At 44.0% G+C, this 21,402-nt stretch overlaps 1 protein-coding gene across 10 annotated transcripts in view; it reads right to left on the minus strand.

Moving 5' to 3' along the window:
* LOC119442320 (partitioning defective 3 homolog) overlaps positions 1-21,402 on the minus strand; it is a 214,448-nt gene that overhangs the window by 11,925 nt on the left and 181,121 nt on the right. For 4 of the 10 annotated variants that reach the window (XM_049662045.1, XM_049662049.1, XM_037707152.2 and 1 more), the window contains exons 12-23: positions 20,890-21,090; positions 20,189-20,376; positions 19,403-19,620; positions 18,186-18,528; positions 16,985-17,229; positions 15,381-15,482; positions 14,742-14,810; positions 9,814-10,143; positions 8,611-8,800; positions 7,419-7,722; positions 4,288-4,524; positions 1,692-1,778 (exon numbers count right to left, since the gene is read on the minus strand). In XM_049662045.1, the coding sequence (XP_049518002.1) occupies positions 1,692-1,778; positions 4,288-4,524; positions 7,419-7,722; positions 8,611-8,800; positions 9,814-10,143; positions 14,742-14,810; positions 15,381-15,482; positions 16,985-17,229; positions 18,186-18,528; positions 19,403-19,620; positions 20,189-20,376; positions 20,890-21,090 (2,514 nt within the window). Of the gene's footprint in view, positions 1-1,649; positions 1,779-4,287; positions 4,525-7,418; positions 7,723-8,610; positions 8,801-9,813; positions 10,144-14,741; positions 14,811-15,380; positions 15,483-16,984; positions 17,230-18,185; positions 18,529-19,402; positions 19,621-20,188; positions 20,377-20,889; positions 21,091-21,402 lie in introns of all 10 variants that reach the window. The other 6 variants (XM_049662052.1, XM_049662050.1, XM_049662046.1 and 3 more) reach the window with 5 other exon arrangements.

Here is a 21,402-nt window from a genome sequence, read left to right on the forward strand (position 1 = left end):
GCAAAGAAATGACTGATATGTGTTGTTGCGTTCCCTTACATTTGCAACAGCTGCTTGATTCAAGATCCAAAGTGTAAACTTTAGACTAAACCTTGCGTAGAAACTTATTAAAGAGCGATTCAATGTTACCCTCCCATGTAATCACATGTACCATGATCAGCTTTTTTTTCTGTTCACGTTTGAAATTATGTCGATTTTAAATTCCAACATATTCTGAAGAAAACAGGCAAATACTGCAGTTAAACATGGTTATGACAAAGTTGAATTTTACATGAAAATGCCTTCGTTATATATTATATTCATTTAAGTGTACACGCGGATATAGTCGAAAAATATTGCGATCAGGTCTATGCCTAAGAAAGGCAAGCAGGGTGCCTCTGACGGTTCAGCAAAGGATCTCCTGCAGATTTTGATGACCCATCGACATCTTGCCATGCCTCGTATCGGCATGAGAACAACAATAAATTACGCACACGTAATCCGCATTGCCGCAAATGCGCAACCGTGCAATCCTTGTTATTCCGCAGGATCAGCACGTTGGCTTGCCGACTGCGGTTCAACCAAGCCAAGCCGCTGGCCAAAATGTTCAGGCTGCCGACAGATTTTTCAAACATGAAGGATACCACTCGTGAACCCGTACTCTGCTACTACAGCTGTCAGTCTAGCACGTGAGTGAGATCTCACACTCGATTGCCGATGAGTTATACCTGTACAAACATAAAAATGTGCATGCTGCCGACAGGCATTTCCAACATGAGGGGGACCGTACGGGAATACGTACTCCGCTACTACAGCCGTCAGTTACACCCATGCGTCTCAGTTCACACTCGATCACTGATAAGGCCTACGAGTGCAAACAAACTGGCGACGAGCTTCCTGTGATAGCTTGTCACCTGTCACTCCGCCGGTCACACTGCTTAGGATCTAGGCCTAACCAACACTGCTTCGTCAGTAGTCGACAACCAAAGCGGTGGTTTTGCGCCATTTAATATGGTGGCAACTTTGATCATGGCCGCCGTGCTTGCGGCATTGCACACGCAGTTCTTGCCTGAAACACCATGCGGTGTCCAAAATTTCGATTACTGCCATTATACATTGGTGCTAGGGGTAAGTGGTGGCGTCGCAGAAACCGTGCAGGTCTGAAAAATTAGACATCTGAAAAATCGATCGGCGACTGTATTTGACATTTTTGCTATGCACCAGAATATATATCTTGAAGCACGTGAAAACAAATAGTTGTTTCGCTATAACCGACACCAAGTTGGATACCACAATTTTCTATTTCATTACAGAAGGAGAATACTCCACTGAAATAAAGCATGACCAACCAAACATTATATTTACTTCGGTATATCCGATAATTCATTATACGAAAAAATGCCAAAGTAGAGCCAACTTCCGGTGTCATGGAAGCATATAAGAGTTGTTCATTATATCGAGGTTCAACTGTATATCAAGTAACATACACTGCGAAATGCTACCTCCATGCTAAATTTGAGCGTAATTGCGACAGTGGTATAGACAAAAGAGGCATTTGAATGTGCCTCCCCCTTTTGCGCAACATTTGGTAGTTTGCTGTGAGCAGGCGGGAGAAACAGTGGAAGAGAGTGGGTGTCAAGAAAGAAGTGTAACGAGGAAAGTGAGCGCACCAAGGAAGAGAGTTCCCATGTGAGTGAGCAATTTGGTAGTACCTTAGGGAGTGCCCTCTGAGCATAGCCGCATGTGCCATAGGCAGGTGGCAGCAAGGCATGAGGCACAGGCGGCAGAGGACGGCCTTGCTGAAAGCACAAGCAGGGACGCACCAGCACCGCGGGAGGTTAGTAAGTAGCTGGAGGCACCCGCAAGCCAGCCTCGGTTGTTATGATTAGAGCACAAACACCCAACAAAAACAGAAACAGCATAATTACAACACAGAACAAACACAACAGAAACATCAACAGAGACAAAATCAGCAACACATAAATTTATATTCAATGTTCAAATACTCCTCTTTTACTTTCATTTTGTTGTTTGCAGAATGAAAACTTTTTTCTTGGCCAAAGCAAGAATGCAACTAATCAAAACTAAGCACAAGCAAAAAAGATGACAGTATTTCATGTCCATAATGTGCATGGAAAAGTTTCATCAGATGCCTGTGTTACTACTGCACATTTTGCATAAGTTGTTGCGGAGGAATGCTGTTCAAGCAGTGCCTTAAAACTATTAGATTACAGTACACATATGCACGTTTCATGCTCATTTAAATGTGTGTTTATCGAAAAATGTGTTGAATAAAGCCCACTTGTACTTTTCACGCTCTTAACGATGTGGCAATAACAGTATGTGAGACCCTGGTGTTATTTATTGCAGTAGGTGCTACTTGAGCTGTGGGGTTCCTATACTTTAAATTAATGCCATTTACACTGCCTTAGCTAGCTAAAGCCGTCGAAAATGGAAGTGTGCGAGCGCATACAAAGGCAAGCATCCAAAGTATTCGGCACATGCTTTTATCCTTGAGCTGTCTCTCCCAAATGCATACAGGAGGCTAGTGCTGGAGATGAAGTGTTTCTGTATGCCAGGAAAGATGCCAGCTCACTAGCTATATTATTCTAGCTATTGCAAATACAGGCTACCATGACACATGAATTCAGGCTATATGAATGCCATGAGAATGCAGGCTTCCTCACATTGTTAAGAATTCAGTTTATGGCGTGGGGTCAAGAAGCCATCTAGGATCCATATTGTACATCACAAGACACCACTGACAGCAGCCAAGGCTGAATTTGACATGATGCCGTGTTTATCAGTGTGTTGGCACTACAGATGCAAATATTTCGTAAGTGCGCTTTCTATGAAAATGGAATGAAACATGAATGCACTGAATTTCAATGCAATCAACAAAAACAAGATACAGTCGAATCTCGATAATTCGAACTCAAAGGGGCCCGGAAATTTGTTCGAATTAAAGAAAGGACGTATTTTTGAAGTATTCGAGCACCATAGCACGATGCACGAACGGTGCGAGTCGTGAAATATCGCGGCGCGCAACCGTTGAAGGTGAGGGAGGAGGGCGGGAGGGAAGCGGATTTGGCCTCGGCAACTCCGCCGCTTCGGTGGCTCCCCTCGCCCTCTCTCTCAGCTCCCTCGTAGCTCCCTCCCCTTTGACTGTCTCCGTGCGCGCCCGCCGCCGTGCCCAACGTTGGCCGTGCCGGCGCCGCTGGTGCAGCTGGCCGGCGCAGATTAGCCCGCTCCCTGAAGTTTCGTTGTCTGCCGTTATCGGGAAGCGAGAGTTGGCCGGTGTGGGTGCCGGCGCCGCCGGTCCAGCGCCAGCTTAACCCACTCCCTGAAGTTTCGTGTTCTGTCGTAATCGGGAAGCGAGCGTTTGTCAGCGTGGGCAGTTTCGTTGGCCGGACTGGGCCTCCACCGCTGCAGGGGTCTCTCCTAAGCTTTTGCTTTATGGCAGTGTCGGAGCAATGCCAGTCGGAGGCGCTGCCACGCTATTTGGCGCGCTGCTGAGAGCATTGTCGGTCCGAGGTATGTTCGAATTAACCGTCGCAAATGCTTTTGCATTCGAATTACCGAGCGTTTTCGCTTATTCATATACACATAACTTTGACGGGACCACAGCGTCAGTTCGAATAAACCGGCAGTTCGAATTAAGCGTGTTCGAATTAACGAGATTCGACTGTAATATCAAACATTGACTTGTGGATTGCAGGTTTGTGCCAGAGCCAATACGGTCATCAGCTGCCTCCTTTCTGTGTTTCATAAATAATTGAGAGCTCTGGACCACAAAAGAATTTTGCATTAGTGAGCTAGTATACCATGTGGCTTACAACATTTATTAAGAATTGAAATTCACTTTAGTGTTTCGTTCACTTTAGCATCACTAAAGTGATAACTAAAGTTATCACTTTAGTGATAAAACACTAAATGAAGAACAATTGCTACAATTTTGAAAAGTTCTGAAAAAGCTGCACACAGTGCTCCCAATCCTAACGGAATTTCTGAACAGGTGATGAATACTGCTGTATTCTTAACTGTACACTTTCAGCAATACGTTTATTTTTGTGTGATCCTACACATGGTAAAATTCCTTATTCATTGACTCCGCAGCATTTTAGGCACCCAACCTTGTAGTTGATGTGCATAAAGTATACAAAATGGCAGCACTATTGAGGAGTTGTCCACATACATGCTTTTGCTGTCATGTTTCCTTTCTCTCCTCAGGGTCAGGCAATTTGTGTCAAAGTAATTTTCATGAAAGCAATTGATCAAGGATAAACCTCGATTACTATGCAGGCTTACCGGTGGCACAGGGCTGCGCATCATCTTGTGTTGCAGGTCTTTCTCGTACCATTCTTCGAGGTCGTCACGCGGATAGTGGCCCTGCCGCTCCACATGCCGCTTCTGGTGCTGGGCTCGCAACAGCTGCATGCGCTCCTGACGTGATGCAGCACTTGTGGTGGTTGGCGTGCTTCTGCTTGGACATGGTGGCGGCGAGGATACCGAGGGTGAGGGCTGCTGATGTTGAGCAGGCCCCCTCTGTAAGAAGAGCCATCCTTGTGACAGTGGCACACTTTCGCAAGAAGCATGATTGCATCCATGGAGGCAGCATAAAATGTCAAATGCACTGTACAATAAAAGCTCACTAATTCGAATTCTACGGGGATGCCACGAAAATTTGAATTATACAAAATTCTAACAAATGAAAGTCAGAGAAAAAATCACTCGGTTAAGGCACATATATAGTCCGAAGTAGCGTGAGGGCGCGCGCACACGCTACGTCACACTAGTGAGAGCAAAAAAGAACAACAACGTCTATAGTTCGATGCACTGGTGCAGCCATCGTAATCGGACGCGGCCAACATGCTCCGACGTCGAGATGGCTCTTGCGCATCCGCACATTGTTTACGCCGACTGCACCGACCTACAATGCATTGCGCAAAGAAAAAAGGTGCCCACGCCGCTTCACCGACGGTCGCAGACAGCCGTTCAAAGCGGCACGCAGGTTGAGCATTGTCCTGCGCATGCTCTGAAGATAGCAGCTGACGGCGTGTGCGTTGAAGTATAGAGGGGACGGCATCTCGGCTGGTGCAGTGCAAGCGGCATAGCATGACTGGCCGCAAGTGACGCTCGCTTGCCCGGGCGCCGAAAATGTTTTCGACTACACTCCTTTTTTTGTCCGACGTTTTCGGCGTATTTCGGCGCGTAGGCGAGCGTCACTTGTGCCCAGTCATGCTACGCCGCTTGCGCTGCGCCAGCTGAAATGTCGTACGCAAGCGCCATCGGCTGCTCTCTTCGGAGCATGTGCAGAACGATCCCCAACCCGCGCGCTGCTTTGAACGGCTGTCTGCGACTGTCGGCGAAGCGGCGTGGGTGCGTTTTAGAGTGCATGCCGCTACCGACGCTTGCCACAGGAACGGGCGCCTTGGAAAGAGCAAAGCTGTGCGGCCCGTGCGATGACACCAGCGTCGCCAGCGTGCTCCCGTGCACTATCACTCTCCCCATCCACGATGGCACTGAGTTCGAATTATCGATGGCAGTGCGCATTTCAGTGTGAATTAATGGGATGCGTTAAATATTGCTTTCAATACATTGATGGACGGACCGCAGCAGCTACTTCGAATTATCCAAAATTTTGAATTAACGTGTTGTGAATTCATGAGCTTTTACTGTAGTTAGTTAAGTGCCTCAACAGTTGCTTTTCTGCTGCAGCAGCGCAGTTCAGAATCTCTTGAGGCACCATACCATAGAAACTCTGACAAATCTTCTAGGGGTAGAAATGCCACATCCTCGTAAGAACGTTATAGACCTGCTTGGTGCATAGCGGCTATGAAATTCCACCAGCGAGCACAAAATCACAGTTTTGATTCCCAGTCACAGCAGGCTGCCATATTCCAACGGAGGCAGAACACGAAATTCTTGTGTACTTCACTTTTTAAGTCTATGTCAAAAGGCTCCAGGTTGTCAAAGTTAATCTGCAGCTGGGATGCGGTTCTACGCAGCCCAAACCTCGAAGAACAGTTATGGGCTGTCCAACGGGCCCGCGACGCGGCGGACCTCTCTGTCTTCACGTGGGAGTGGCCCGCTGCGCGCTAGCGCGCGCTCTATAGGACTCTAATAAGGTTTTTCATCCATCCACTACAGTTTCTCCCAGAGCTGAACGGAATGCTAAACTCCATCATTTATTACGTGAACACCAAGTGTAGACTTAATCGCTTTCACATGAACATAATCATCATAGTCACATTTCACGTCTATATACCGTATTTACTCGATTCTAACGCGCCCTCGATTGTAACACGCACCAGTTTTCCGTGACGACAAAAAAAAAAAAAAAAAAGTTTTTACAGTACCGCGCACCTCATGCTTTCAAACAGCAATACAACTTTCTGTCATTTGGAAAAACAGATTTCCTCCCGATGCACTGAAGTTGCTATGAATAAAAAAGTCACAGTTTCACCCGAAAGGCGAAGTATCGAATGCGATAGCAAATTAGTAGATCGCTATACAAAGTAAGGATAGCAGTTTTATCGGCCGTACAAACTTGCAAACATTCGCTTCCTAAATAAATTAACAAGCACGGTGTTGCGCGCGCACAAGCAAACATGAACACCATCTCACTCGTTGACCAAACTGACAAAATGCTGGAGTGACGAAGTGCGGCGAGCGAATTGACCTTCGTGCTAGCATGCCTCTCGCTTCAACACGGCGAAAACACGGCGCGCAGCGGATTTTCCCCGTAACAGATTGCTTGCAAGATTGGACCAAGGCGATCGTATCGCCGAAGTGGATCGTCGCAGATTACGTCCTGCTTCAGTCCACTGAAATCGTTCCGCATTGCTTTGCTGGCGAAAATTCGCTCCTTGTGTTTGCGCCAGTCCCGCACGCAAGTTTCATATTCTTCGAACGCCCGTGATGCGGCCTGATTTCCGTCCGTCTCCGCACACATGATCACTTTCCTTTTAAATGCGGCATCATGATGAACTCGGTACTTCATGCTGATAGAGCAGACGCAGAGAACGTGAAGACAGACGGTAGACTATTGCCTAAGCACTTGTACTGCAGCACACGGAGGAAGCTACGATAGCTAGGCTAGAGAGTAGCTAGGCTTGACGCACGTGTGAGGTGGCCATTTTGAAATGCCGACGGCTTTATTTACGGTAACGCAGATTTAGGGTCGTACTCGATTCTAACGCGCGCGCAATTTTAAGACCAGTTTGATCGGAAAAAAAGTGCGCGTTAGATTCGAGTAAATACGGTACATGTTCAGTCGTTTGTGCGTTTTTAAAATAAAGCGTTTGGTTGGCCTCCGGCTCTCAAGTGGTGGAGGTGGTCAATTATTAAAATGTGGCTTCACAGTCATGTTGATTGCACTGTGGATAACTTAGCTGTCTATCCCCATTTTTAACTTTTGATACTCCGTGCACACCCACCTGATTTTGAAAGTGATTGTGCTGGTGCTGCTGATACTGCTGTTGCTGCTGCGTTGGCAGGGGTGGCAATGGTGGCTGGTGGGAAGGCTGCATGTGCTGCTGCTGTCGCTGCTGCTGCTGTTGCTCTTGCTGCTGCTGCTGTTGCTGCTGCTGCTCCAGCAGCTTCCTGTATTGCTCTTGAATACGCTCTTGCTCATCACGCGCTGCTTGCCTAGCTCGCAGACGCTCTGCCTCTTGCTCAAGTTCTTCCCGGGAGAGCTTGGAGCCTGGCTCTGGAATTGTCTTGCGGTTCTTGCCAAACCTACTAAGCCCCCCCAAGACACGTCCCCAGAGTCAACATTTGCTGCCACTGAAGCATATCACATTAGTGAATATTCAGGTTAGAACAAACGTGATAAATGATGCACAATGGCTCAAATTGTGATTATACCCAACTTGCAAGGGAGGGCCAAGGATATGCTTAGAAGCTTGAAAAAAGAACAACGAATGGTGTCAATGGTGAAACACTCTACTCACTACTCTTATTGCAGTGTACCCGGAAGTTTATGAAACATGACACAGCCTCAACGAAACACCCCTCTGGAAATTTCCATGTTGCCTTCACTTTCATACAATCTACAGATGAGTCTACAATACAATGCAGGAGGAAACAATCCAGGTGGCTTTATACTTAGCTGAGTCTGCCAGCAATTTCCCTACCCATGTGCCTCTATACACACATCAAGCTTGTTACAAGACCAATAAGACGCCAAGCCTGCATTTTCTATAAAGTGCAGAAATTGTCATGACACTTGCTGTCTTGCTACTCCAGAGCCCTTTCTAGAGAGCAGTGTTGAAGCGCACACCACACCACATGCAGCTATCTTCGTTCACAGCAGACATTATGGATTGTCAGTATAAGTTAGCGTGGGCACAGAGTGAACATGAACTGTGGTCTGTCTTCCATAAACATGTCAATATCTCTGAGCCATCAAAGTGCAGATGATGAAAGAGTGACACCTTTATGTTGGATAAGCCGTCAGCTGCTACTATTAAAGCAGCAAACATTTTCCTGCTTGCCCAATGGAAGATCCCGCCACCAGCTTTTTCTCAACCACTAAAATACACATGCCACGAAAAGTGCAGTACCGAAGTGTACCTGTTTGCCTACTGTAAATTGTTACCAGTGGCTCAAACATTGAGCACCACGTACCTGAACACGCTGCCAAGGCCTTTGAGCAACCCTTTCTTTCGCTGTGTTGGCTTAGAGGAAGCTGTATCCTTGCTGGCATAGGCAGCAGCTTCACGGGCATCCAATGGCACTGTGACCGAATGCAGTGGGCAGCCGCCTCTATGCTCGGCACTTGTTGCACTGCCCGTCTCACTCTCCTTTTCCTCCTCCACTGCAGCCAAGAAGCAAAGCAGTTCCACATTTTATGCTCAAAAGCACACCAAATATAACTAAACCTACACATAGCAAGAGTGTATGTTCATCAGAAAACCACACTACCCCAAGGCTTCATGGCATCTTCAAATGAACATTCATAAATGAAATTCTAATAGCAATTCTGGCTATACTTATGCCCTTGAAATGCTCTAAAACATAACTTCATACAGTTATGAAATCGTGTACTGTTACTGTGTGTAAAGCATATACGTGACTGCAGAAGCAGCTTAATAATTGAAGAACTACTGTAATGTAGAGATGAGTGATGACTGAACGCAAAATCTAAAGAAAAAGGCTCCCGATCTGAGGCTTGGCCCATTAGTGTAATTTCAGATATTGCAGCTCATTATAATTCCTATAAACTACTATCCAGCAGGTATCTGACACATTCAGCATAGTGCTATCGCTACTGTTACTGCTGTCTTTCTGGCCCACTGACAACCTTTCAGCATCATAATCCACGCAAGATGCATGTTGAAGGTGGATAAGCTGGCACACACAAATCTTGTGGGTGGCTAGGGGAATAGTGGCAACGATAAATTAAGTTCTGGGGTTTCAAAGGCCAAAACCACAATCTGGTTATGAGGCACACTGTAGTGGGAGACTCCTGATCAATTTTTAGTGTCCTGGAGTTCTTTAACATGCATTTAAACCTAAGCACACAAGCGTTCTTGCATTTTGCCTGACTTGAAATGCTTCCGCCATGACTGGAATCGAACCCACGACCTCGAGCTCAACTCATTAAATGGTCAGTGGTGGGGATAAGCAAGGACCATTAGAGTGTTAAAAGAAAAAAGCAGGGAAAAGATGGGGACTGGACCATCACAGGCACAGGTATTTTTTAGAATAACAGAGATAGGTGTAATGCTAGATTATGATGTGGTAGCACGTAAGTGCCTCACACAGGCACCACCCCATCTCAACGGCGATGCCATTATATGTAATAATCGTCATCTAGTGTGCACTTACGTGTCTCCATCTGGTCGGCAGAATTCTGCGCCCCCGTGTTGCTTGGTCCATCATAAGAACGATCCACTGCCGCACGGAAGCTCTCATTGCAACCTCTGGCACCACGCTCTTGCCGTGGATTCTGTGACGTGGAAGCCACAATGGTGCCATCTGGCCCCTGAACCATGAGTGTCTGGAGACTCTCGAGGCTGCTCGACTTGCGCATGCCCAACGAAGGACCGACAAGCTGCGCTGTGCCATTGCCACTGCCGCTGTGGTTGCTCTTGGTCACGGTTGTGTTGGTCGTGTGGCAGCTGGCATCAGTGCTTGGCGAGTCGCCATTCACCATAACTGCGGCATTGTGGATGGAATTAGAAAGCTTGGCATACAAAACAGCACGATGCAGTATGCACACAGTTCACTTATAGCGACAAATGACAATGATGGATGGTATCTATGTGCTGCAGGCACAATTCTGTGCAAAAGGATAGTGCAGGCAGAGCAATGCTTTACTTGTGGGACATGCTTGAAAAAATATGCAGGCAGAGATTAACGCACAAAGGTGGCACTTCCAGCAAAAGTTGACTGATGACAACATTTGGGTAATTATTTGACATTGCCGCAATGAAAACCAGATAGGTAATAAACCCAGGCAATAATGTCACATCAGGTTTCTTTTGTTCTGACTACTGTGTGTACAAATACCCAGTTAACCTTATCAGTCAACATTTTTCGAAAGCAGCAGCCACCTTATACCTGTCTGCATCTTGTTCCCAGGAATGTTCCATAAGCTTCTCTTGTGGATCACCTAGTTTTTTTAGCATGCACACCTTGCTAAACTAAATATATGACAATTAGGAAAGTTGTGCCTGAACTTGTGGATAAAGGGCACAACAGTGCCTTCTCTAGTGCCTTGCTTCTTTGTTACAGAGCTTGCCTGTACTACTTAACTTATCAGTTACAGCTCACCAGTACAATTTACCAGTAACTTTTTCTAAATGCCTTAAAAAAAAAAAAAAAAAAAAAAAAAAAAACCACGAGCTCATGCTTTGGATGACATGCCAAAAGAATGACAAGTGGGTGAAAAGAGAACATACTACTGCTGTTTGCACAGTATTAAAAATGTTTCTCTTGCTCTTGGTGGGAAAAGGATGAATTGCTATTCAAATGCGCAGAATTGAGAAAGCTGCACAGTTTTTCTTGTGTTATTCCCAGATGAAAACTGTAGTGTCACCTTCTTGAAGTCCTTCTATATTGCATAAGCTACAAAATCTTTATGAAATCTTGACAACACTACCTGCTGCAAAGAACACTAATAACACCTCCTATTTCTGCCATAACACTCCCCTCAGTATATGTCATGTAAATTTAGTAAGCATGGCCCTTAATTTTTGTATAACATCTAATTCTCCCCTAACATCAAACGTCTTTATGTATATTGTGTCAAGCCTGAGAACTCCAAAAAATTTGCTTTTAAAGGAAAATTGTAGGCTCACTCTAAGCAAGCATTATGATAGTGTATTGCAAATAATCTCCTTTTAAGATGAACATGTTTAAATCTGACTGCAATCTGAACGTAGCATGTGTGGTCTTAGCACTTTTCAGCAACAAGAAAGGTCGAACCACAATCTGATCATGAGGCACACTGTAGTGGGAGCCTGCAGATTAATTTTGACCTACCTGGAGTTCTTTAATGTGCACCCAATGCATGGTACACGAGCATTTTTGCATGCTGCTTGCCTCGGAATGTGGCCACCATGGCCGGGGTCGAAACAGCGACCTCATGCTCACCAGCGCAATGCACTAAGAACGCTTTCTTTGCTGCCTCTTGTGTTTGGTGGCTTTGTCTAATGCAAGTCATAATGTTACGTCCAGTAGCTTACTAGCCTTAATGCCACTAAGGCACAGCTAAGGACGCCATGCAAAAAATGTAACACAGCCTATTTCTGATGAATTGTCTCCAAATACTATCCCAAGTTTTCTGAAATACCAAGCTAAGAAAGGATGCACTGCATGTTCCTAAAGTTATGAAGCCCAAAAACCTAATAATGAGCTGTGCTGTATTTACAGTTCTTGCAGTGATAGTATAGGAACCCACAGAAGCATGATGAGCACTTCACTTATGCTTAATATGACGCATAATTCCCATGAACCAGATGGGTGGGCTTAGGAGACACTACGAAATGTGCGAACTCAGTGGAAAGGTTCTAAAGATATTACTTATTGAAACACAGAGATACCGTTTCACACATTTTCACTGATCATCAAATACACAAAGATAACAAGGTTAGAAAAACTTCTGTACAGCAAAGTGACGTTTAACAACTTGGTCGTATCTTTACATGTCCGTGAGTTCAATGCATGCAACACACACATTCCAATTGTATTAATGCCAGGCAACATAACAGACATAACCAAAGGACAAACCAGCACATTCACAGTGTTTATGTAAGACCAAGTAGCAATATGTCAGAGTGCAGAGGTCAATCATGCAAAAAGAAAGTGCTTCAAGCTGTGCCACTGTACTCCAATTTTGAGAGAGACACGAACACAAAGCAGTACAACAAAGCCTACAATAAATATAAACTTGTTATAAAGCAGTGCCGACCACAAGAGAAATCACAATCAAGAGTATGGTGAGAAAATTACAGTAAGAGTACATCCAAGTTGGCAAAAAACGAACAAAAAACATGAACGTGCTAAGAGGGGATTGTAATTAAAAAAAAGTGATGCTATACCTACTGTGAAGTTAAAACTGTCATTTTTCTTCAAGTGGCCTTTTCAACCAGTTAGGCAATGTTTTACTTAAAAGATACTGGTACAGTAGTGCATTTCCAGAGACTAGCCTGATTACTCTGAAACTGAAGCACTCCAAAAATGTTGGTAGTTTAGCTAGTAAGTAAATACTATCATGCTTTGTGAGATCACATTCAGCCAAGAGTAGCGCTGCAGATGTTCATGCTTTTATTTTTATCATCCACTCTTCAGTGGGTCCAATTTCAGAATATGTTGAATTAACCTAAGAATCTCTACTGTTGCCTGACAACATGCTGTCTTAGCTCAATTAAGGAGATGGTTAACAAAGACATACTGGCAAAATATGAGGCAAACCACAGCGCAAGAACAGACATGATGGGCTTTACTTACAGCTAGTCTAGTCATCACCTGAGGTCTAAGTTATGTGTAGATGTACACACCAAATTGCGAGATCTTTCAGAATCACAGCCCAAATTCCAGTGAAGCAGAATTTGAGAGAAAGAGGCTGCAGTGCCCGGTGTGCTTCTTAAAGCCTCCTCTGTTATACGCTTCATTTTTCAGCAAAAGAGAAATTTCTGCTTCCTGTGGAATTTTCTTGAAATACTTGCACTGCCTAATCACTGCCTCCATGCATCGCACAGATGTTATGCCAGCACTTGTGACCTTGAACACGCATCCTTTTATAACTTAATGCTATGAAATTAATATTTCTCAATTTGGAAAGAAACAACACATGGTTGATCCTATGCATAAAAGGTCTCTTTATGCGTGTGCAGATTTGCAAGCAAAAATGCTGAGTTGTTTGCTTACAGCAACAATTCTAAGACTTAGCTGACTGCTCAAAAAAGTGTTCTTTGGAAGAGCATGCTTTGGAAATTTACTATGGTTCCCCAATATAGTTACAGCTTTGAAAGTCATATTAATAGTCTTTGAAAGGCATATTCTTCCCTATGGACATTTTATTTCTCCAAAGCTTAATCTCTATAAGCAAACTAGCTAGCAAAGAGCAAATGTTTTAGAATCCTGGAAAGCATCAGGAAGAATGCCCAAATTTTATAATTTTCTATGCCACCCCTAAAGCTCCTATGACTTCAAAATGTCTCTGTGTTTCTCCTGAGACACACTTTGTTCCTACCAAGTTTTATTTAGATACACTCAATTGTCCTGAAACAACACTTCATTGAATAATGCCCTGCAGAACTCCAAAGCGCAATTTACAGAACTAAGTAATGTCCCACAATGCACATGATTATCCCACACACTTTTGCCCACACATCATCTTCGACATCCCAATGTCCCCTCCGAATTCCATTCCACTAGCTCCAATGGTTCTCTCAACACCTTTTCATCAATAATTGGAGTAGGCATTTTCCACCGTATATAGTTGCGATAACAGCTTAGCTATAAAATTCACATAAAAGCTAAGCATTACAAGCCGAAAGTGTGATATAGAGGTATTAATTAATTATGTAGTTCATTACTTCTGGATCACTCTTTGGTAGTGAAATGCAGTTCCTTTTTTTTTCCACTCCCGACTCAAGGCTGCAATGTGGTTTCTTTAACCTTTGTGTGAATGCGCATAAAATACATATGTGTTCTAGGCTTCGGTTGATGCGTAAGCCAGTTGTAATGGATGCTGTTGAAATCTATTAAGCTGGCTTCCCCACAACGATAACTGCTCTAAACTGCTCAAATGCTGATAGATTTTTGGCATTCCTTGCTGTTGTAATTATTGCATAAAAGCTTGTGCTGCCACTGTAAGAATGGTGCTTACACACCATTTTTATTATGCCCTAGCTTGCATAATTTGGCCAACTGTGCACTGCAGGAAAGAAAGCTTGGCCGTTTTCTCGCTCTGTGATGTCTCACTTTGCACTGGTATGCCTTTTCTTGCAGGTCAACCAACTACTCAGGCAGAGTATTTTTAAAGAGATATTGTTCATGTACTATAATTCTTGCGAAGTTAAGTGCCAAGCATGATAAAGGAAAATAAATATGTTAGAGAGAGAAAAAAGCAATGCCGCAGGTAAATCAAGCCAAGCTTCTTTTTTTAACAGCTGCAGGATTGCGGAGGGTGAGGGTGTGGAGGGTGCAGCGTTGCGGGTGCGTGTGAGGTGCCGCAGAATTGGCGCTATCTGCAGCCGTGTAGAGCTGTTCAGGCAAATTGAGAGTGGAGGGATGGGGCTACCTACAGCAGCAAGCTGGATAGAAGAACAAGGGATTCCTATGCACCTTGCTCACTTGCTGACATTTGACTAGATCTGTTGGGGAAACATCACACAGGAAAGAAGGCACCCAGATTAGAAACTTCTTTAAATTTTTATAGAGAGAGAACACTCTGAAAGAGAGCAAAGAGCTGCAGAGAAGCCTGCCAGAATGCCTGCCAGTAATGCCACCCTCCAAAAGGGCCTCAACAATGCAAAAACCTGACAGGCAGACAACTGTGAGAAAATTGATGAGATAGGTGAGGCTCGTAAAAAAGAAGCGCCTCGATACAAAATTACGAGAAGTAAGTACGTGCATTGTATATTACCCTAGAAACTTTTCAAAAACACTGCTCTGCACTAATTCACACAGCATGCAAATGTTCAAATTAACACTCCCTTTTTGTATTCTTAGCGGTTAGCACCACTGACCGTGAGCGGCACATAAATTGAGTGTAAAAAAAATTACGAGTCAGCTTAATGCTTTTATCTCTCAGGTTTCATGCACACTGAGGTTAACCTTGTTAGCACGTCATGCTGATTATGACACCTGCTGAAAACCAGAGTTAAGCACTAGACCTGGCATGCGGGTCATGGGAAACGCAAATGAAGCAGATAGGGACTCACATGTAGATTCAGGGGGGGCGTGTGACCTGGAATGACTCAAGAGGGAATCTGCCGAGTTGGACCGCATCAGGTTGCCATTCTGCTGCTCTTTCCCATTTAGTGCTTTTTTGCGCAAGAAGCCACGAAAATAAAGAAATTTCAGTATGCATGCATCATCACACAAGTGACGCATCTGTTACAATAGTGCAACAAGGGCAGAATCAACAACAATTGAATGCTGCCACCACTGAAATCAAATAGATACGTTTATACTCCTGACAGCTACTATTCCTGTATTCTATGAGGGACATCCATACAGTTCATGTTATCAGCACCATAAACTTAGAACAGGTGACAGTCATCAAAATGAATGCATGTCTCTGTAGTTTTAGCAGAATAGCAAAACTCTATTCTCTTTAGTACCACGGAACATCACTAGAGAATCAAGACAAAAATAGCAGCGTCCATCGGGAAAATTGGTTAAAGCACGTTCAGTCATTCGCTTTCTGAATTTAAAGGGACACAATGCCAAAGAGATACATGCTGAGCTGGTGGTGGTGTATGATCACCGTACACCGCCACCAGCTCGGCATGAATCTCCGAACTTATGGGCCTGATAAAAAACTTTATGAATAATCCTCATAAAATTTACCTGGGACTCATGACATCACATGTTACTAGCGGGATGCAGCTTCAATCTTTAATGAGTCTGTGTGGGTGTTCAGCAGAGAAAGCATTCAATAACGAGTGAAACTGGTCATGTGACACCATTTACTACTTGTGGGGTGAAAAAGCAAACAACTAAGCAATACCACAAGTGTAGGTAATGTGCTTGAAAGAGACAAGTAGAAGTTTGGGCTTGTTAAAACCGGAATAGTTGAACAACCCTTGCACTGGTCATCAAAAGGGACACAGCTAACCTTAGCTCCCATTGTTAGGACAAGAAAGTTGACATGTGTTACTGTGTTTCTTAGCTTTCCAATGAACTTGACCATTATGCACCCACTACGATCATTTACATATTGTGCCTTTTTCTGCTGAGTAGTGAGTGCCATCTTTGTTATACGAATGCTTATAGACAAACAATAAAGATTGTATCAGTCACTATTTCACATTTTTGTTCCTTCTCGCAGAGGTTGTATGTTTGCGTATTCAGCAAAGTAATTTTACAATGTGGTTTCACTTTTATAAAATGTCTGACCACGCTGCAAAATGACACCTAATGAAAGAAAATATCTTGAATAAAAACAATATCAACAATTTTTAATCTTAGCAAAGTTGTGGGGTCCCAAGAGTGTTTACCTTGTAGCTGTATAACTAACTTTCGTTAGGTAAACTTTCAAATAATTACATTGCAAATTTAGTCAAATCAAGACTTCTGAATCCCTTTCAGTATGCAAAAAAGCTTTTTGATAGTCTGGTTCCTCATCCCATTCAAACTGGCAGTGTAGATATTCAAGCATCACAAAGCTAAAGCTTTAATGATGATCAAGAGCTAGAGAAGAAAATCAAAGAACTTGTCTCCTGGACTATGTTCCCCGTCTAATGCTATTCCACACTGCCTTATCAACTCACCACTCATTACTAAACCACACAAGTAAGTGCGAGTTGCAGTTCACGCTCACCTGTAGGCCGCCGGGGATCAGCTCCATCTCGATGTGACCCATTGCTGATTGTTGGGGGTGAAATGGACCTCTTGACCTCTGTCTGCTGCTGCCGAGCATTTGCCTTTTCCTGTTCTTCTCGCGTCCGCTTGTTACGCTTGTAAGTGTCCGTATTGCGAGCGTCTAAGTGGGCGTGCCTTTTCTCAGAGATGCTCTGCCGGCCAAAACCGTCTCGGCAGAAGATGCCACCGTCTACCAGGGACAACCTGAATGCATGCAAGACGGTAGCCGTGGCATCAGAGATACTGTCACCTACACCTTATTTGAATTGAACCTGCAGTCTCTGATGAGTTTATTCTGCTTTGACATTTTAAACACATGAAGTCACTGAAGTCAGTCACGCAAGTGAGTAAATCTGGTATCGTCAATGAGACCCTCAAGTAAAATATCCAATCAAGGAAGACTAGCAAGCTGCATTTCTCATAATAGCAGGTTAATCACTTTGCCGAGAGAAAAGGTTTGGTATGCATTGAAGTGCAAGTGGTATGCAATGAAAAGTGCAATGAAGGACAGGATGGCATGATTATCATCAAATTCTAAGAATTTTCTGCAATATAAATCATATCATGCATTGTAACAACAGTTGGTTGAGACTACTAAAAGAAATGTAGTTGAAGTGTATTTGAAAATAAAGGCAACATCAACTTGGGCAGCTATCACAAACTCTTTCCACAAGAAGACGCCATAATGAAATCTGTGATATCACACAACAGTGTCATCAAGATCGGAATTCAATACAATGAAATTTCAATATAATGAATAAAATTGCAGATTTTACTAACTTTATTATATAGAGGTTTAACTGTATGTCCATTTCACTGAGTATGCTCCTCCTATCCACATGTGAAGTTCTGAGCTTTTTTTTTTTATTTAATTTATTTAGCATACCCTCAGGGCCATTACGGCATTATAGAGGGGAGTGGTTTACAAGCAAAACGGGTACATTCAACCTTTGAGAGTACAATTCAACCTTTGACCTTTGAGAGCACAACGAACCTGCACGGATTTCACAGCATCAATTCTCATTGCCAAATTGACCAACGTTTGCCTGCTCATTCATTCAATGAATGAAAAAAAATAAAAGACAAGTGTAGACAAAAAGCATGGGGACATGCTCGTGCAATCTGAGTGGCAAGCCTTTACAGTAAGAAGTGACACATACTCGCTCTGATTGAGATTGTTGCTATCGTGACCAAGAGTGGGTGTTGGGGCTTCCTCTTCAACCGGTGTCATGGGTGGAACAGAGGTGTCCTCGCCCCGCAAGGAGGATGGGTAGTCGTCCTCTATGTGCACCGTGTCTGCAGACCCCCGGCTAGTGTTGGGTGACAGCGGAGTGGGCCGGTGGTTGGGTGCGGTGCGAGGTGCCGTGTGGTGCCGGCTGTACCGCTCAGCCGCCCAGCTGTCATGACTGGCACGTAGGTATGACTCGTTGCGAAGGTTGGATGGCAATGTGCCAGAACTCTGGCCCATAAGCCGCTCCAGCACGGGATTCCTTCCATAGCCATCTGTGCAGGGAGAAAGAAAAACACCATGTCATCACGTAATGGCAGCACAAGACTTGGTGAAGCAGTTTAGGGAGGGTTGAAACGTGTTGCTCGCTTCTCTGAAACAAGGGGCAACCCTCCTGGAAAATTGCTTTTTGCAGCTGCCGACAGGTGGTGACACAAGTTAGTGCTAGTGTAGCCTTGGCAGCAGCTAGCTTCCCTGTAGACGAATGCATATTTTGTAGTTCTTTTTTAAAAACCAGGCAAATGGCTCTGCCACATGCTCTATGGAACGATTCGGACCATAAAATGCAATCTTTTTGTGAAATTCAAGCAAAAACAGACCAGCATAAGTGCAATATCTTTTTTTCAACAATTTGCAGCGAAAAATGCACATCCTTGTACATTTAAAGTGCTATAGGTTAGTGCACAACACAAACAGGGTAAAGTTTCTTCGTTTCTTTCCTGGAGCAACAAGCATCATCGTCGGTTGTTAAATAGAATGATGCAGCTATCACAATATCTGCTACTCATGAGTGCATCATTCTACATTTTAGATTACCTTTAGATATCAGCTCAAGTCCGAGAACATGATACAGTAATCGGTTTTCACGTATGCACCTTATACATGTGTCTATGAAATCTGAGATCTACAGACACCCCGATATCGTCAGCACTTCTCCCGCGGCGGCATAAATGGGATAATGTGCATTACGTTTGATCTGGCAAAGTGTGTGCGGCAAATGTTAGCTACATGAAAGAAATTTTGAAGCACACTATTTTTACCAATTGTAGATTGTAATTAATGAGTGATGGGTGCAGAAGAGGGCAAAGCAGTTAAAAGAATAAGTCAATCAGCTCATGTTGCATGAGATACATGAAGTGCAGTCCTCACATTCGTGCACAGGTGGTGGAGGTGGCTGCTTAGGCACATAGACCACAGTGTTTTCAGAGTTGCCACTTGTGGAGTGGTCTGGTGTGCGACCACTGCCCCCTGAGACTGAGAGGTTTTCACAAGACGAGGAGGCGGCCGTTGAGTCTGAGCTGAGCAGCGAGTCTGATCGTAGGTGCACCGAGAACGAGTCCCCACTGGACAGGAATCCCTCCTCGAACCTGCGCCAATGCACAGCAGTGCCTTCATTTAAGCATATTGATTTTCACAGTTTTTGAGCACTGAAGATGACGCAGCACAGAAGTAAGTTTGCACATCATACGAGTGTTGTCTAAAACCTACACAAGAAGTTCCAGTTGATGACAAAAGGTAAAGAGGGAGTGATAAAGTTTAACAGCAGGCGAAGTCCTTGAAGACGCTTTTGAAGATTAGATTAGCTAGCAGTGAATTACGCTTCAACAAATCAGAAAATGTAAAGAAAAACAGTAATTTGTGATAAACCGCACTAACTTTATGACATATTGGTTTGATTTTCACAGCCTCCATCAAACCACCCATTACTACTGTGTTTTCTTGCTATAATTTCAAACTGTGCAGGCCATTATCAAAAAGCAAGCCTCAATGTCATGATCATCTCTAAGGTAACTTTTGCACGTCATCGAAAAATCATAAAGGTGTGACATTGTAAACATAAGACAATCTTCAGCATCTGCACATATTCCATGCTTCTGCTATCGCATTTTCAGTCTCACAAATGACACTTCAAAAATACTGATAGAAGTGCAGCACCTGAGGTTTTCAGCAACGTCTTGTGAGGGCACCCTACGAGCTATGGTGAGGGTGATGGCATTTGGGTTAGGCCCCTCGCCTTGAGTCATGGCACGCCGTAGTGTCTCCATGGCTTGGCTGTTCGTCATGCCCAGGAGTGAGATCCCATTGATGTTGAGTAGCTGATCATTAGTGCGCAAGCGCCCATCCTGGAAAGTGACAAAAAAATGTCACTTCTTATAATGTGGGCATAAGAAAATAAAGCATCTAGCAATAAAGAACCAAACAGGAAAGGCGTGTTAACAAAGTGAACTAGAAAGCAAGTAAGAATACTAAAAGCAGTAAATAAATGATAACATGATGTTCCTGCCTACTATAGCCAAATGAAATTTTAACAGCCCGCTACACTTTTCCACAATAAAGTGCTTGCATTCAGCAAAAGTTTTTTTTTGAAGTGGAAACTAATGGTATAATGAAAGTGCATGTTTCCCTTGATGTCTCGTGCACAGAAGTAGGCCAATGTGTTGATTAAGAGCACTGTTAAAGATTTACTGTTTTACATAATGAGGTAAAGCTAGCTAGCTAATGGGGCTACTAGCTCACTTCAATTTTCCTGTAGATTCTTTTCCCGTATTTTCTAGATTTTTAGCGCTGTGACATTTGCACCGCAATTCTTGATGACTCATTTACAATGCAAAGAACAGTAGTTGTACAAAGCCAACCTTAGACGCAGCACCGCCGTGGATCACCGATTTGACGAAGATGCCCAGGTCAACAGGGGAGCTGGCGCCAGTCGACGTCTTGCCCTTGACACTTACGCCAAGACCAGCTGAACCCGTGTCGTTGAGTGGAATGTCAAGTGTCAGGATTTCCTTTTGACGCCAGGGGAAAATGCCAACTTCATCGCCAGCCTTTTCAGGAGGCTGCACAACAAGACGTTCAGTTCAGACAAGGAAGTCAAGGAACAACTCTCTGATGAAATGCAGTAAGTTCACATTCTCAAACCCTCTTTGAAAGACTCAGTGAAACTTGTGTGCTTGCACAGATTCTAGCTAAAATGAAAAGCTGAAAGTCTTACCACGCAATACAGATCTTTGCTGTCAATTTTAACTCCCACCATACTGTTGCGGCACAACTCTCTGTTTGGCTCCAGCAAACAGAGAAAAGAATTAAGCTGCCATAACTGTTCAAGTAGGTAGACTCTCTGACTACAAATGTCTGCACTACTAACTAGA

Source organism: Dermacentor silvarum, chromosome 2 (genome assembly GCF_013339745.2).
Source record: "Dermacentor silvarum isolate Dsil-2018 chromosome 2, BIME_Dsil_1.4, whole genome shotgun sequence".
NCBI classification, from domain to species: domain Eukaryota; kingdom Metazoa; phylum Arthropoda; class Arachnida; order Ixodida; family Ixodidae; genus Dermacentor; species Dermacentor silvarum.